Source organism: Somniosus microcephalus, chromosome 27 (genome assembly GCF_052327205.1).
Source record: "Somniosus microcephalus isolate GS21.2 chromosome 27, FLI_Smic_1.0, whole genome shotgun sequence".
In the NCBI taxonomy this organism is placed as follows: domain Eukaryota; kingdom Metazoa; phylum Chordata; class Chondrichthyes; order Squaliformes; family Somniosidae; genus Somniosus; species Somniosus microcephalus.
In genome coordinates, this window is record NC_141013.1 from 23,638,443 (window position 1) to 23,650,721 (window position 12,279).

Consider the following 12,279-nt stretch of genomic DNA (forward strand, 5'->3'; position numbering starts at 1 on the left):
GATTCATGAACAGTGGTGTACATTGAAGGAGTTATTTTACAACTTCCAAAAAATATATATTCCACTGAGAAGAAAAGTGTGTAAAAGAAAAGACAGCCATCCGTGGCTAAGTAAAGAAATTAAGGATAGTATTCAACTAAAAACAAGGGTTTATGAGGGAGCCAAATCTAGTGGGAGGATAGAGGATTGGGAAAACTTTAAAAGGCAGCAAAAAATAACAAAAAGATTGATTAAGAAAGGGAAGATAGATTATGAAAGTAAATTAGCAAAAAATATAAAAACAGATAGTAAGAGTTTTTATAGTTATATAAAAAGAAAAAGGGTGGCTAAAGTAAATGTTGGTCCCTTAGAGGATGAGACCGGGAAATATGGAGATGGCAAAAACACTGAGTATTTTACATCAGTCTTTACAGTAGAAGACACTAAGAATATCCCAACACTGGACAAACAGGGGGCTATAGGGGGGGAGGAGCTAAACACGATCAAAATCACTAAGGAAGTGGTACTCGGTTAAAATAATGGGACTCAAGGCGGATAAATCACCTGGACCTGATGGCTTACATCCTAGGGTCTTGAGGGAAGTGGCGGTAGGGATTGTGGATGCATTGGTAATAATTTTCCAAAACTCCCTGGACTCAGCAAAGGTCCCGGCAGACTGGAAAACTGCTAATGTAACACCCTTATTTAAAAAGGGCAGTAGACAGAATGCTGGAAGCTATAGACCGGTTAGCCTAACATCTGTGGTAGGTAAAATTTTGGAGTCCATTATTAAGGAGACCGTAACAGGACATTTGGATAATCATAATTTAATAGGACAAAGTCAGCATGGTTTTATGAAGGGGAAGTCATGCTTGATAAATTTGCTGGAGTTCTTTGAGGAAGTAACATATAGGGTGGATAAAGGGGAACCAGTGGACGTAGTGTATTTAGACTTCCAAAAGGCATTTGACATGGTGCCACACAAAAGATTATTGCTTAAGATAAAAATCACGGGATTGGGGGTAATATTCTGGCATGGATAGAGGATTGGCTGTCTAACAGAAGGCAGAGAGTTGGGATAAATGGTTCATTCTCAGACTGGCAATCAGTAACTAGTGGTGTTCCGCAGGGGTCAGTGCTGGGTCCCCAACTCTTTACAATCTATATTAACGATTTGGAGGAGGCTATATTAACGATTTGGAGGAGGGGACCGAGTGTAACATATCAAAGTTTGCAGATGATACTAAGATGGGAGGGAAAGTAGTGAGTGAGGAGGACATAAAAAACCTGCAAGGGGACATAGACAGGCTAAGTAAGTGGGCAGAGATTTGGCAGCTGGAATACAATGCTGGAAAGTGTGAGGTTATGCACTTTGGCAGGAAAAATCGTAGAGCAAGTTATTATCTTAATGGCAAGAAACTGGAAAGTACTGAAGTACAAAGGGATCTGGGGGTCCTGGTGCACGAAACTCAAAAGGTTAGTATGCAGGTGCAGCAAGTGATTAAGAAGGCCAATGGAATGTTGGCTTTCATTGCTAGGGGGATAGAACATAAAAATAGGGAGGTATTGCTTCAGTTGTACAAGGTATTGGTGAGACCGCACCTGGAATACTGCATACAGTTTTGGTGTCCATACTTAAGAAAAGACATACTTGCTCTCGAGTCAGTACAAAGAAGGTTCACTCGGTTAATCCCGGGGATGAGGGGGTGGACATATGAGGAGAGGTTGAGTAGATTGGGACTCTACTCATTGGAGTTCAGAAGAATGAGAGGCGATCTTATTGAAACATATAAGATTGTGAAGGGGTTGGATCGGGTGGATGCGGGGAGTATGTTCCCGATGATAGGTGAAACTAGAACTAGGGGGCATAGTCTTAGAATAAGGGGCTGCTCTTTCAAAACTGAGATGAGGAGGAACTACTTCACTCAGAGGGTGGTAGGTCCATGGAATATGCTGCCCCAAAAAGCTGTAGATGCTACATCATTACATAAATTTAAAACAGAAATAGACAGTTTCCTAGAAGTAAAGGGAATTAAGGGTTACGGGGAGCGGGCAGGAATTTGGACATGAGCCTAGGTTCGGATCGGTCATGGCCCTGTGGGTAGCGGAGTGGGCCCAGGGGCCGTGTAGCCTGACCCTGCTCCTATTTCGTGTGTCTAATTCTGTTAGATTCAAGAGATGGTTCTGTGATAGTAGATTGACGGTTAGGATCAGATCAGCCATGATCTTATTGAATGGCGGAGCAGGCTCGAGGGGCCGATTGGCCTACTCCTGCTCCTATTTCTTATGTTCTTATGTTCATCTAGCAATTCCTATATTTACATATTGTGCCGTAAATATTTTGATACTGTGGTCTGTGAAGTTAGGATAGCATCAAATGTAAATGTAGATTTTTTTTTTTTCTGTGGGATTACTTGCAGTCCAAACATTTTTGTACAAGTCTGATGAGCAACAAGTGAACACTTGTGCAAGGAGCTACTATTTGCATTGGATTCATGTACTTTCCATTTCACATTTTATTTCCTAGGACAATCCAATTCTCTTCCTTCTCCCTCCCGATTGCACCAAAGTATAATCTTTGGTCCCCCACAGTTTCCTTCCATTCGTGAGTAAAGCCACTTGAATCTCAGTTTTTTTTTTCTTCGTTCACCAGAACAATCAGCTCTTGCTTCCCCTGATCACTTTCCTCCCTGCTTGGGCTACAGCAGCCTCCAAGATCTCTGCAAAATGACTTTCAAATTGATGAAAATTTCACTGCTTTGTCCAAGTCACATCAAGCTAACCTGACCTATAATGCAATTCAAGGATGAGAAAATGCCATTTGGCAATCAAAGCTTATCTTGACTGCATTTAACTCTTCCATCGTGGTGCCTAATATTTTTTTACTTAAATAATCTGAGTGACCAGAACTTTATTCCAAGTAGAAACTTTGTGTTTCTGCTGAATGTGGCATTTGTACAATACTTGAAATTGCGCAATAATGTAACTGCATTATACGGTTTTCTATTTATTTATGGTTTGCTTAAATAAAACTATAAATGCACTGCTGTGATTTCATCTTGACACAGAAATGTTACTACATTGCTGAAAAGGTCAAAGTGTTTTCCCGTTGAACAGAGGCTTTGCCCAGTTGGTGCTGTGAAGAGACATGCCTAATCAAACATTGTTCTGTAGATGAAATCTATTGACGTTTTAAGAAGTGGCCAAACCAACTAATGTTTGTTTACAAATTGGTTGTGCTCAGTGAACTTGAAAGATGCGTTCTTCTCCATCTTGATTCCAGAAAGCAACAGCTTCTCATTAGGTGGGCTGTGTTACCAGTACTGTGTTCTCCCATTTGCTCTCTCTTTAGCCCTGATTGCAAACACACTGTTTCACAGCATAACTCTTTATTTTGTGGAATCAGAATTTATTTGTTTGACACCAAACCAGCTGTGCAGTGCTAATGTGACTGGTCTTCTAAAGACTTCCTCGCACTTGGTAATTGCTTCAATAACTTTGTTCTTTCCCTATAATGTATCTTTATCAGAGGCAAGACCCTGACAAATAGTTTGTTTCCCTATTTGGAAGGGAAGAGGTGTTGGTTAACAATGCAAAACATTGGCTTTGCCTGACAATGTGTGAAACTCCTGACTCCGTGATCTTCTGATATTCCAGAATCGGTCGTTTTATTGTGTGAAATGTTTAAATTTTTGTGTGTAAAAAAAAATCTAAAGTAAACTTTCTCTGAAATACTCTGGTTACTATTCAAGAAACTTACGAGTATATTTTTGAACTAAAAACTATAGAGTTTTGTAATTGCTTTGCAGTAATCCGTAACTGAGAATGTAGAGAACTGACTTTTTTACTAGAATCTTTAGTTTGAAAGCTGCAAGTAGATTTTTTTACCCTGAAGGATAACTTGAGAGAGGGACCTGCAGTGAGTGATCTTTTCATGTTCAGCTGCATACATAGGTTAAACTCCTGTTTTATTTTAAGGGAAAAAGCAGGATACTGATGAAGCTGGTGATGATGTCAGCACAGAAGAGGATGGTAATGGCAAGGTAAATACAAAATTCACTGTCTTTATGTGATGAAAAGCAATAAGAATTGGGGACTTCCAGGTTCCTGGTTAAACCTGGTTTAAAAAAAAAAACTTTCCATTTGTGATGTGTTTCAAGCTGCCATGTAATGTAGAATCTAAATGAGCATTTGAGAACCCTTTGACACTTTTATTCCAATTTCTTTCTATTTCTCCTTTCCCATTCTGAAGGTACAGGTAGACTACCCTTTATCCGAACTTCCGAAAACCGAAACCCTCTAAAAACCGAAGGTTTTTTCGGTCAGCGTAAGTCGTGCGCACGGCCCCCCCCCCCCCCGCGGAATCACCTGACTCTCTTCCAAAGGCTCGAAAGCAACGAGAGCTCTGAGCCCGCGGCGGTGCCGGCCCCTGTTCCGACCGAGCACGACGACCTGTTGGTGGAAATGCGGAACTTCATTGCATTCCAGGCTAGCAGCGACGGACAAGCCACGACTGCGGACCCCCCCGCCGACCCCAACCCGCCCCCGCCGACCCACCATCCGAAATTTTCCGAAAACCGAAACATGGCTGGTCCCGAGGTTTTCGGATAAAGGATAGTCTATCTGTATTGGCTCTTATTAAGCTCCAGTTCCACAGGCACTTGAAGTCTCCAATATTTTACTCAAGTGGCCATTCTTTGCAGCAGCGTACAGCATAGAAAGAGGCCATTCAGTCCAGCGTGCTTTGAAAGAGCTATCCAATTAATCCCATTCCATTCCTGCTCTTTCCCCACAGCCCTGAAAATGTTACCACCTTCAGTATATGTTCAATTCCCTTTTGAATGTTACTATTGCATTTGCTTCTGCCACCCTATCAGACAGTGCATTCCAAATCATCATAACTTGCTGCATAAATTAATTCTCCTCGTATCCCTCTGGTCCTGTTGCCAAATATCTTAAATCTCTGGTCATGGACTCTCCTGCCAGTGGAAACCATTTCTCCCTATCTACTCTTAAATGGTGTTCAAAATTATGAAAGGTTTTTATTAAATCTCCCCTTAACCTTCTCTGCTCTATGGAGAACAGTCCCAGTTTCTCTAACCTATCCACATAACTGAAGTCCCTCATCCCTGATACTATTCCAGTAAATTTCTTCTGCACCCTCGCCAAGGCCTTGATGTCCTTCCTAAAGTGTGGTGCCCAGAATTGGACACAATACTCCAGCTGAGGCCTAACCAGTGATTTTATAAAGGTTTAGCATAACTTCCTTGCTTTTGCACTCTGTCTCTATTTATAAAGCCAAAGATCCTGTATTCTTTTTAACAGCCTTATCAACTTGTCCTGCCATCGTTCATTTGTGAGGCACCTAGTGATTCTTGGTGCTATTTAACATGGAGGGCTGAAACCAATTCTGCTTTGTCCAACATCAATATATATATGCACTTTATTACTGCAGGGGGTTACTGGAGCAGAATTGGCAACTCTGGTAGATTCTTCACAGCACCCCCTTTCCCAGGCCCTGACGTGAATAATAACGCCCAGCTACTGCCCTGGCTGACCGCAATTAGCTCACCACAGACTAGTATGGCTTAGTACTATATCTTGACCCTGTAGCTCAATCAGGTGTGCGACAGTTTTTATTTAAAAAAAAAAAAAGTTTTGGCACATTTCCCATGTTCTTTATGGTAAGTTAGATTATATACTGTTAGCAGGATGTTTATACCCTGCAATACACAGTTCAGATGGAGCTGTGTTTCAGCTGTGTCTTGAAATTCACAAAGCTTAATTGACTAAGTGGCATTTATGTACTCCAATCAGAGTTAATTGCTTTTTGGTGACGGAAGTTTGCAGATTGGAAGCTACTTGCAAGCTATTTACAAATTTCCAGGCAAAGTTTTTTTTTAAAAAAACGACACGAAATCATTGCCTTTCTTTCTCCCTTTTTAAATACTTTTGACACTTTGTGATGCATTCAAATCATGAGATAGATGAGGTGAATGGCAGGATGGCTTCGTGTGGTGAAGCCAGATGTTTGTAAATGCAAACCCTCGCATTGTCTGCATTTAAACTTCGTGTCTCGCAACCATTTCTGAGCTCTTGCTTGGTATTGCATTGTGGAGCACATGTACTTGGGAGTTTTTCGGGGAGGCAGGATGAAAGAACATGCTTAAGATCCGGCTTATCCCTCTTCAGATCACTCTGGAGTATTGATGGCATCCATAGAGATCCGTCGTGGCACAAACAATGCTTCTGGTTGAAGAGAAAACAAGAATTAATCCCTTTAATAAAGGTCAAATATTCCCCTTTTTAAAAGCTGATTTTTTTCCCCATCCTGCCCCTCCCCCAACCTTGTATTTATATCCATTTAAGAATGATGTTGACTTTAATATTGTAATGTTGAATACAGATTTATAATTGTATGTTAAAATCACGTTTTAAAATGTTTAAATCCAGTAAATATGCTTGTTAGCTGTAAAGAGTTGAAATGGGACTTTTTGTGCTGCTTAATAAAACCAGACTTCAAATTTAATAGTTGGTACCTGGAGTTGTATTGCTGACCTAGACAGTAAAAGCCTCCAACTTTTAAGGGAAACAGTTCTCTAAAACTAAATTTGTCTTGGTAAATCATCATAATCTTTCAAAGCTCTTTTGATTTGGAAATTCTGCTGCTAGATTGGGAATTTGCTCCATTATTTATGAAGGGTGGGAGAGAAACCAGGTAAACTACAGGCCTGTCAGTTTAACTTCAGTTGTGGAGAAACTACTGTCATTAGGGATAGAGTGGCTGAGCACTTGAACAAGTATGAGCTGATCAGAGAGAGCCAACATGGCTTTATTAAGGCTAAGTTATGTCTGGCTACTGGAGTATCTATGGATGTTATTTATATGGGCTTCCTGAAGGCATTTGATAAGGCTCCACACGAGATCATCAGCAAAAAAATGAGAGCGCACGGAATTGGAGGTAGCCTTTTGACTTGGGCTGGAAATTTGTTGGGAGGTAGAAAATGAGGAGTGGGGATAAAGGGTTGGTATTCTGATTGGCAGGATGTGACAAGTGGTGTTCCCCAGGGTCCTGTTCTGGGGTCTCAACATTTCACCATATTTAGTAATGACTTGGATGAAGAAATAGTTGTACAGGAAACTTTGTGCTATCCGGCACCCACGGGACCGAGCTGCTGCCGTTGCCTAAAAAGTGCCGTACTCTCTAGAGTTAATGTTGAGAGGGCGATTCTTATCTCCGTATTTGACAACAAACACTGTTGCTTAGCAACAGCTTCTAAACACTCGGGTGTGGCCCTAAAGCTCTGCAGCTGAAGCTGTTGCTATAGCTACAGACCTTGCACAGCTTGACTGTACAAACAAAGAATAAAAAACGGCGGCTGAATTTTGCCGGTGGCTCCAGATTGCAGGATAGCTCACCTCCGGATAGCGCACAGTTTCCTGTATATCCAAATTTGCAGATGACACTAAGTTAGAAGGGACAGTAAGTCGAGCAGGAAGTTGCAGAAGGACATAGACAGATTAAGTGAGTGGGCAAAACTATGGCAAGTGGAGTTCAGTGAAGGCAAGTGTCAGATCATCCACATTGAACCCAAGAAAGATAAATCAAAATATTTCCTAAATGGTGAGAAACTAGGAACTGTAGAAGAGCAAAGAGATTTGGGAGTCTTAAGTACACAAATCATTAAAAGCTAGTAGACAGCTACAGAAACGATCAATAGATGAATGGAACGTTGGCCTTTATCTCAGGGGGGGCTGGAATACAAAGGGGAGATATTGATTCCCTTGAGTATAAAGAGTGAAGTGTGACCTGATTGAGGTGTTTAAAATGTTAAAAGGATTTGATGGGGTAGATGCAGAGAAACTATTTCCTCTGGCGGTGAATCCAGAACAAGGATGATAAAACATTAAAATTAGAGCTAGGCTATTCTGGGGCAAAATAAGGAACCACTTTTTCAAACCAGGGTAGTAGAAATAGAGAATGCCTTCTCCCAAAAGGTTGGATGCTGGGACAACTGGAGCTTTCAAGACCTGAGCTGGATAGATTTTTGTTAGGTAGGGGTATCAAGGAATATGGAGCCAAAGCAGCTAAATGGAATTATGGTGCAGATCAGCCATGATCTAATTGAATGGCGGAGCAGGCTTGAGTTGCTGAATGGCCTACTCCTGTTCCTCTTAAGAGCATGAGATTGAAACTCTGTACAGGCATGTGATTGATGCATGTGCATTATATGCTAATTGTGCGTAGGCCAATTTAAATTTTGTATGATATTGAGAAGTATAAATAAATGCCTTGTAACAGATGGAAGCTGACATAGATGCAATCCAGAGTGATTCTCCGGACACAAGTGATCAAGATGGAATAGAGGAGCAAAAGATCAGCGAAACTGAGGAAATGGATAAGAGTGGTGATTCCGTCAGTGGACAGTTGTCTGCGAGTGCAGATGAACCTGGTGCTAAAACTCTGGATGACGGGGAACCAGAAGACCAGGTACAGAAGTAGCTGGCATTCATAAAACGGCCAAAAGCATTTCAGCAATTGATAGCCATGCAACAATTCCAGAAGAGAACAGGATTTGTGTTTTGGAAACAACAATGTGAAACGTATAGGCCCTGTTCAGCCATATGCTGTAGGGTTTGTTCCAGTGCATTGGTTTTACCTGTCCACAAGCATGTACTAATCACTAAAATCATCAGTCATGTTCAAGTAAATGCATGTGAATGGGTTTCTTAGAGTATTGAATATACAAAGAAGTGTTCTTTCACCTCATTCTAATTTTGAAATATCACTCCAATAGTTTCTTTCATACAAGGTTTTTTTTTCTCATTGGGTCTTCAATAAATTGAGGTCTCTAGACTTTTTAAGTGACTTTTAGACTCATTCAGTGTCTGCTGCATGAATACACAGTAAACTATACAGTAATTACACAGAGTATGGAAGCTAGGCTGCATAGACCAAGGCTGCATGATGCAAGTTGGCTTAGTGACTGCCATACCTACAGATAATAGATTCTTTTATTTTCAATAACCTCCAGCCTAATGTGTCTCTGGAATTGCAGTTACATGTAATGATTTACAGTTTGTAGTTGTATCTCCTTTGTGTCAGTGCAGGTACTTGCTGACAGCCTGAGCTGATGTCAGCTGAGTGCCTCTCTGACTTCACACGAAGCTTCAAATTAATTTGAAGGACAGAATCAATTCGAGTGCGAATCAGATGAGAGCACACAGTTGCAGAGGGAGAATAGTAAACAGCAGTTGTAGCAATTTCTCAGTGATTTCAGGAGTATGGTTCAGTAATATAGTTTGCAGATGACACTTCGGAGGCATAGTAATGAGGTTGTCCACTTTGGATCGGACAAAGACAAGTTGGAATATTTTCTTAATGGTGAGAGACTAGGAGCTGCGGAGGAGCAAAGGGATTTAGGTGTCCATGTATACAAATTACTGAAAGCTAGCGCACAGGTATGAAAAAAGTAATCAAAAAGGCTAATGGAATGTTGGCCTTTATCTCAAGGGAGTTGGAACATAAAAGTGAGGAAGTGATGCTTGAGGTGTATAGAGCCATGGTCAGACCCCATCTCGAGTCCTGCATCAGTTTTGAGCACTGAACCTCGAAGATATATTGCACTCTGAGGTGGTATAGTGCAGATTCACCAGAATTATACCACGGGTTAAATTGAGGACAGGATGCATCAACTTAGTTTGTATTCCCTTGAGTTAGAAGATTGAGGGGTGATCTCATCAAGGTGTTTAAAATTATAGAAGGATTTGATAGAGTAGATACAGAGAAGCTATTTCCTCTGGTGGGGGAATCCAGAATAAGGGGACATAATTTTCACATAGCTAGGCCATTTAGGACTGAAATCGTGAAGCACTCTTCTGTATGAAGGATAGTGGAAATCTGGAACTCGGTTCCCTAAAAGACTCTGAGGTGCTGGGTCAGTTGAAATTTTCAAGACTGAGTTCGATAGGTAAAGGAATCCAGGGATATGGAATAAAAGATGGGTCATGGCAGAACAGGCTCGAGGGGCTGGATAGCCTACTTCAGTTCCTATATTCCCATGTAGGCCATGTTTCCATATATTCAAAGCTTCATCTGTAGGCATTTCAAAGTACAGTAAGCGCACCTCGTTATATTGAAAGACCACCAGTTATATGACTTGTTGGGTATCAGTTATACAGCCTTAATTTTGAGCAGTATAATAGAATCTCAAAGATTAAAAAAACAAATGAGACCTTTTATTTACACTACCTTTGACGAGTTGGATTTCATAACTCTGCTTCAGTTACAGTATTAACATAGTTGATGATTAGAATTCTTACCACTTGTAATGCTGCTCATATGGGTAAATCAAAGGGACGTTTTGAGATTCAACCAGCTACTCTACAACAAAGACTCTTCATTTTATTTTGTATGTTAATTGTTTGAACAAGGACAATGGAATAGCTGCACAGATGATGAGGAAAAATCAATAAAATCCAAACTGTTAAGTACAGGAAACTCTCGATTTACCGGCACCTAAATAACCGGAAATCTCTGTTAACCGGCAAAATTCAGGAGTAGGTTCAGGTAAGTTTTACTTCATATTAGTGGCCTGTTCCTGGATCTGTGGCCGGGTTCCTGCACCTGTTGCTAAGCAACAGGGAAGCCTGGATTTGTTGCTGTGTACGGAGCTCTCGTACCTTTTACTATACATCTCTGTAATCCGGACTTTTTGATAAACCGGCACCACGCCGGTCCCGTTGGTGCCGGATAAAAGAGTTTCCTGTATTTGGAACTTTCTCCTTGAGTTATGGTGTGAATGGGTCATACTGTATCAATCTCGTACCATTTTGCTCATTGCTGCTAAGGTTATAAGAGTGGATCTCTATTTGGAGATTTAAAAAATAATCTTGCCTAATCTGAGTATGAATGCTTTGAGCAGTTTGAAATATGATTGAATTGTGGTTCACGTTATTTATTCAGGCAGAGGAAGAAATTGAAGAGTTTATTCTTGAAGACGTGGATGTCCTTTTGCCTGAAGAGGTAAGCACTTTTATTTGGCTTGGGTTTGTCTTTTTCACCAATTTTCTCTTCTGTTCTCCTGACTGTTGACTTCTTGCTGGGAGTACAGTTCCATGGGTGGTATTCACCCTTTTTATATCTCGCCCAAATGGGTTCAACTACCAATGGTGGACAGGGGAGATGTGTAGCAGGCCAATGGCGAAAGACTGCATGGTGTGGGCTGAGGCATGTGACTAGACATTACGGAAGAAGGGTGGGGTAAAGCAATTGGCAAGTTTGTAAACAGCCATTATGATTTTCAGTTCAGCGTGTTGGGGCATGGGGAGCCTGAAGAGGTCAGTGACGATAAGGGCGAGTAAGCATTACTTAGTGCAGGCCTGTGTGTGGTGGTGGTTTATCTTTGGGTGGCGTTCAGGAGGCCAATGAGGAGATTGCTGGGAAGTCAAGCCTGGAGATACAAAAGCATGGATAGAGGTTTTAGTGGCAGTGAGGCAAGGACCGAGCCAGGTAATGTTATGGAAGTGGAAATAAGCAATCTTAATGATGGATAGGATATGGGGTTTGAAGATTTGCTATATTCAGCCTGATGAGCAGTCAGACACTTAATTCTAGCAGGGTTCATTGGATAGTGATCAAGAATGGGAACCGTGGCACGACTGGAGCCCTGGCAGAAATCGGCTAACTTCACATCTTCCTCAGCTATTCACTGGATAGTCTTGTTGAGCCATGGTGGGGGGGGGGGCGCCTTATACTTGTTTAGTTAATAGTGAACAATATTTTTAAAAATATCTAACAGTTAATATAATTACACTGATTATTTGTAATTTTCTCAAGATTTAAACTTACAAAAGTAAACCTAAACTTTTAATCAGCCTGGCATTTATGGCAGGATTTCAAATGTTAATATTTGTTTTTAGCATAAGTTTCTGCAGTTTTGTTCCTGGAATTTCAAGTCGTCATTGGCCTTAGACACTTGTTTCTTTTTTAGACTTGAACTTTTCACGATTTAACGTAACATTTGTTAGTTAAAATTTTTTGCTATGAACAAGTCTGTTCAATTTTGAAATATTTGTAGAAAATTAATTGTACATTATCTTTCGTCATTCTGAGTAATGCTATAATTTATATATTTTAAAAATTGCGGAGGCTGACTTGGGCAACATACACCTTTATTTTAAAACCTTAGTTTTGCAAATCTAGTTGAAAGGTGGCTTCCTGCATGGTAGCAAAGCTTCAAATTATTGGTGTCTATTGAAGTGTCGTTTCATTGGTTTGAATTCCCTCCCTGCCCTGAT

General features: G+C 40.8%; 1 protein-coding gene across 5 annotated transcripts in view; it reads left to right on the plus strand.

Annotated features, from left to right (window-relative positions):
• The window catches only part of sltm (SAFB-like, transcription modulator), a 52,482-nt gene that overhangs the window by 8,414 nt on the left and 31,789 nt on the right, over positions 1-12,279 (plus strand). For 4 of the 5 annotated variants that reach the window (XM_085968700.1, XM_085968703.1, XM_085968702.1 and 1 more), the window contains exons 3-5: positions 3,958-4,022; positions 8,282-8,470; positions 10,946-11,005. In XM_085968700.1, the coding sequence (XP_085824826.1) occupies positions 3,958-4,022; positions 8,282-8,470; positions 10,946-11,005 (314 nt within the window). The remainder of the gene's footprint in view (positions 1-3,957; positions 4,023-8,281; positions 8,471-10,945; positions 11,006-12,279) is intronic. The other variant, XM_085968704.1, reaches the window with a different exon arrangement.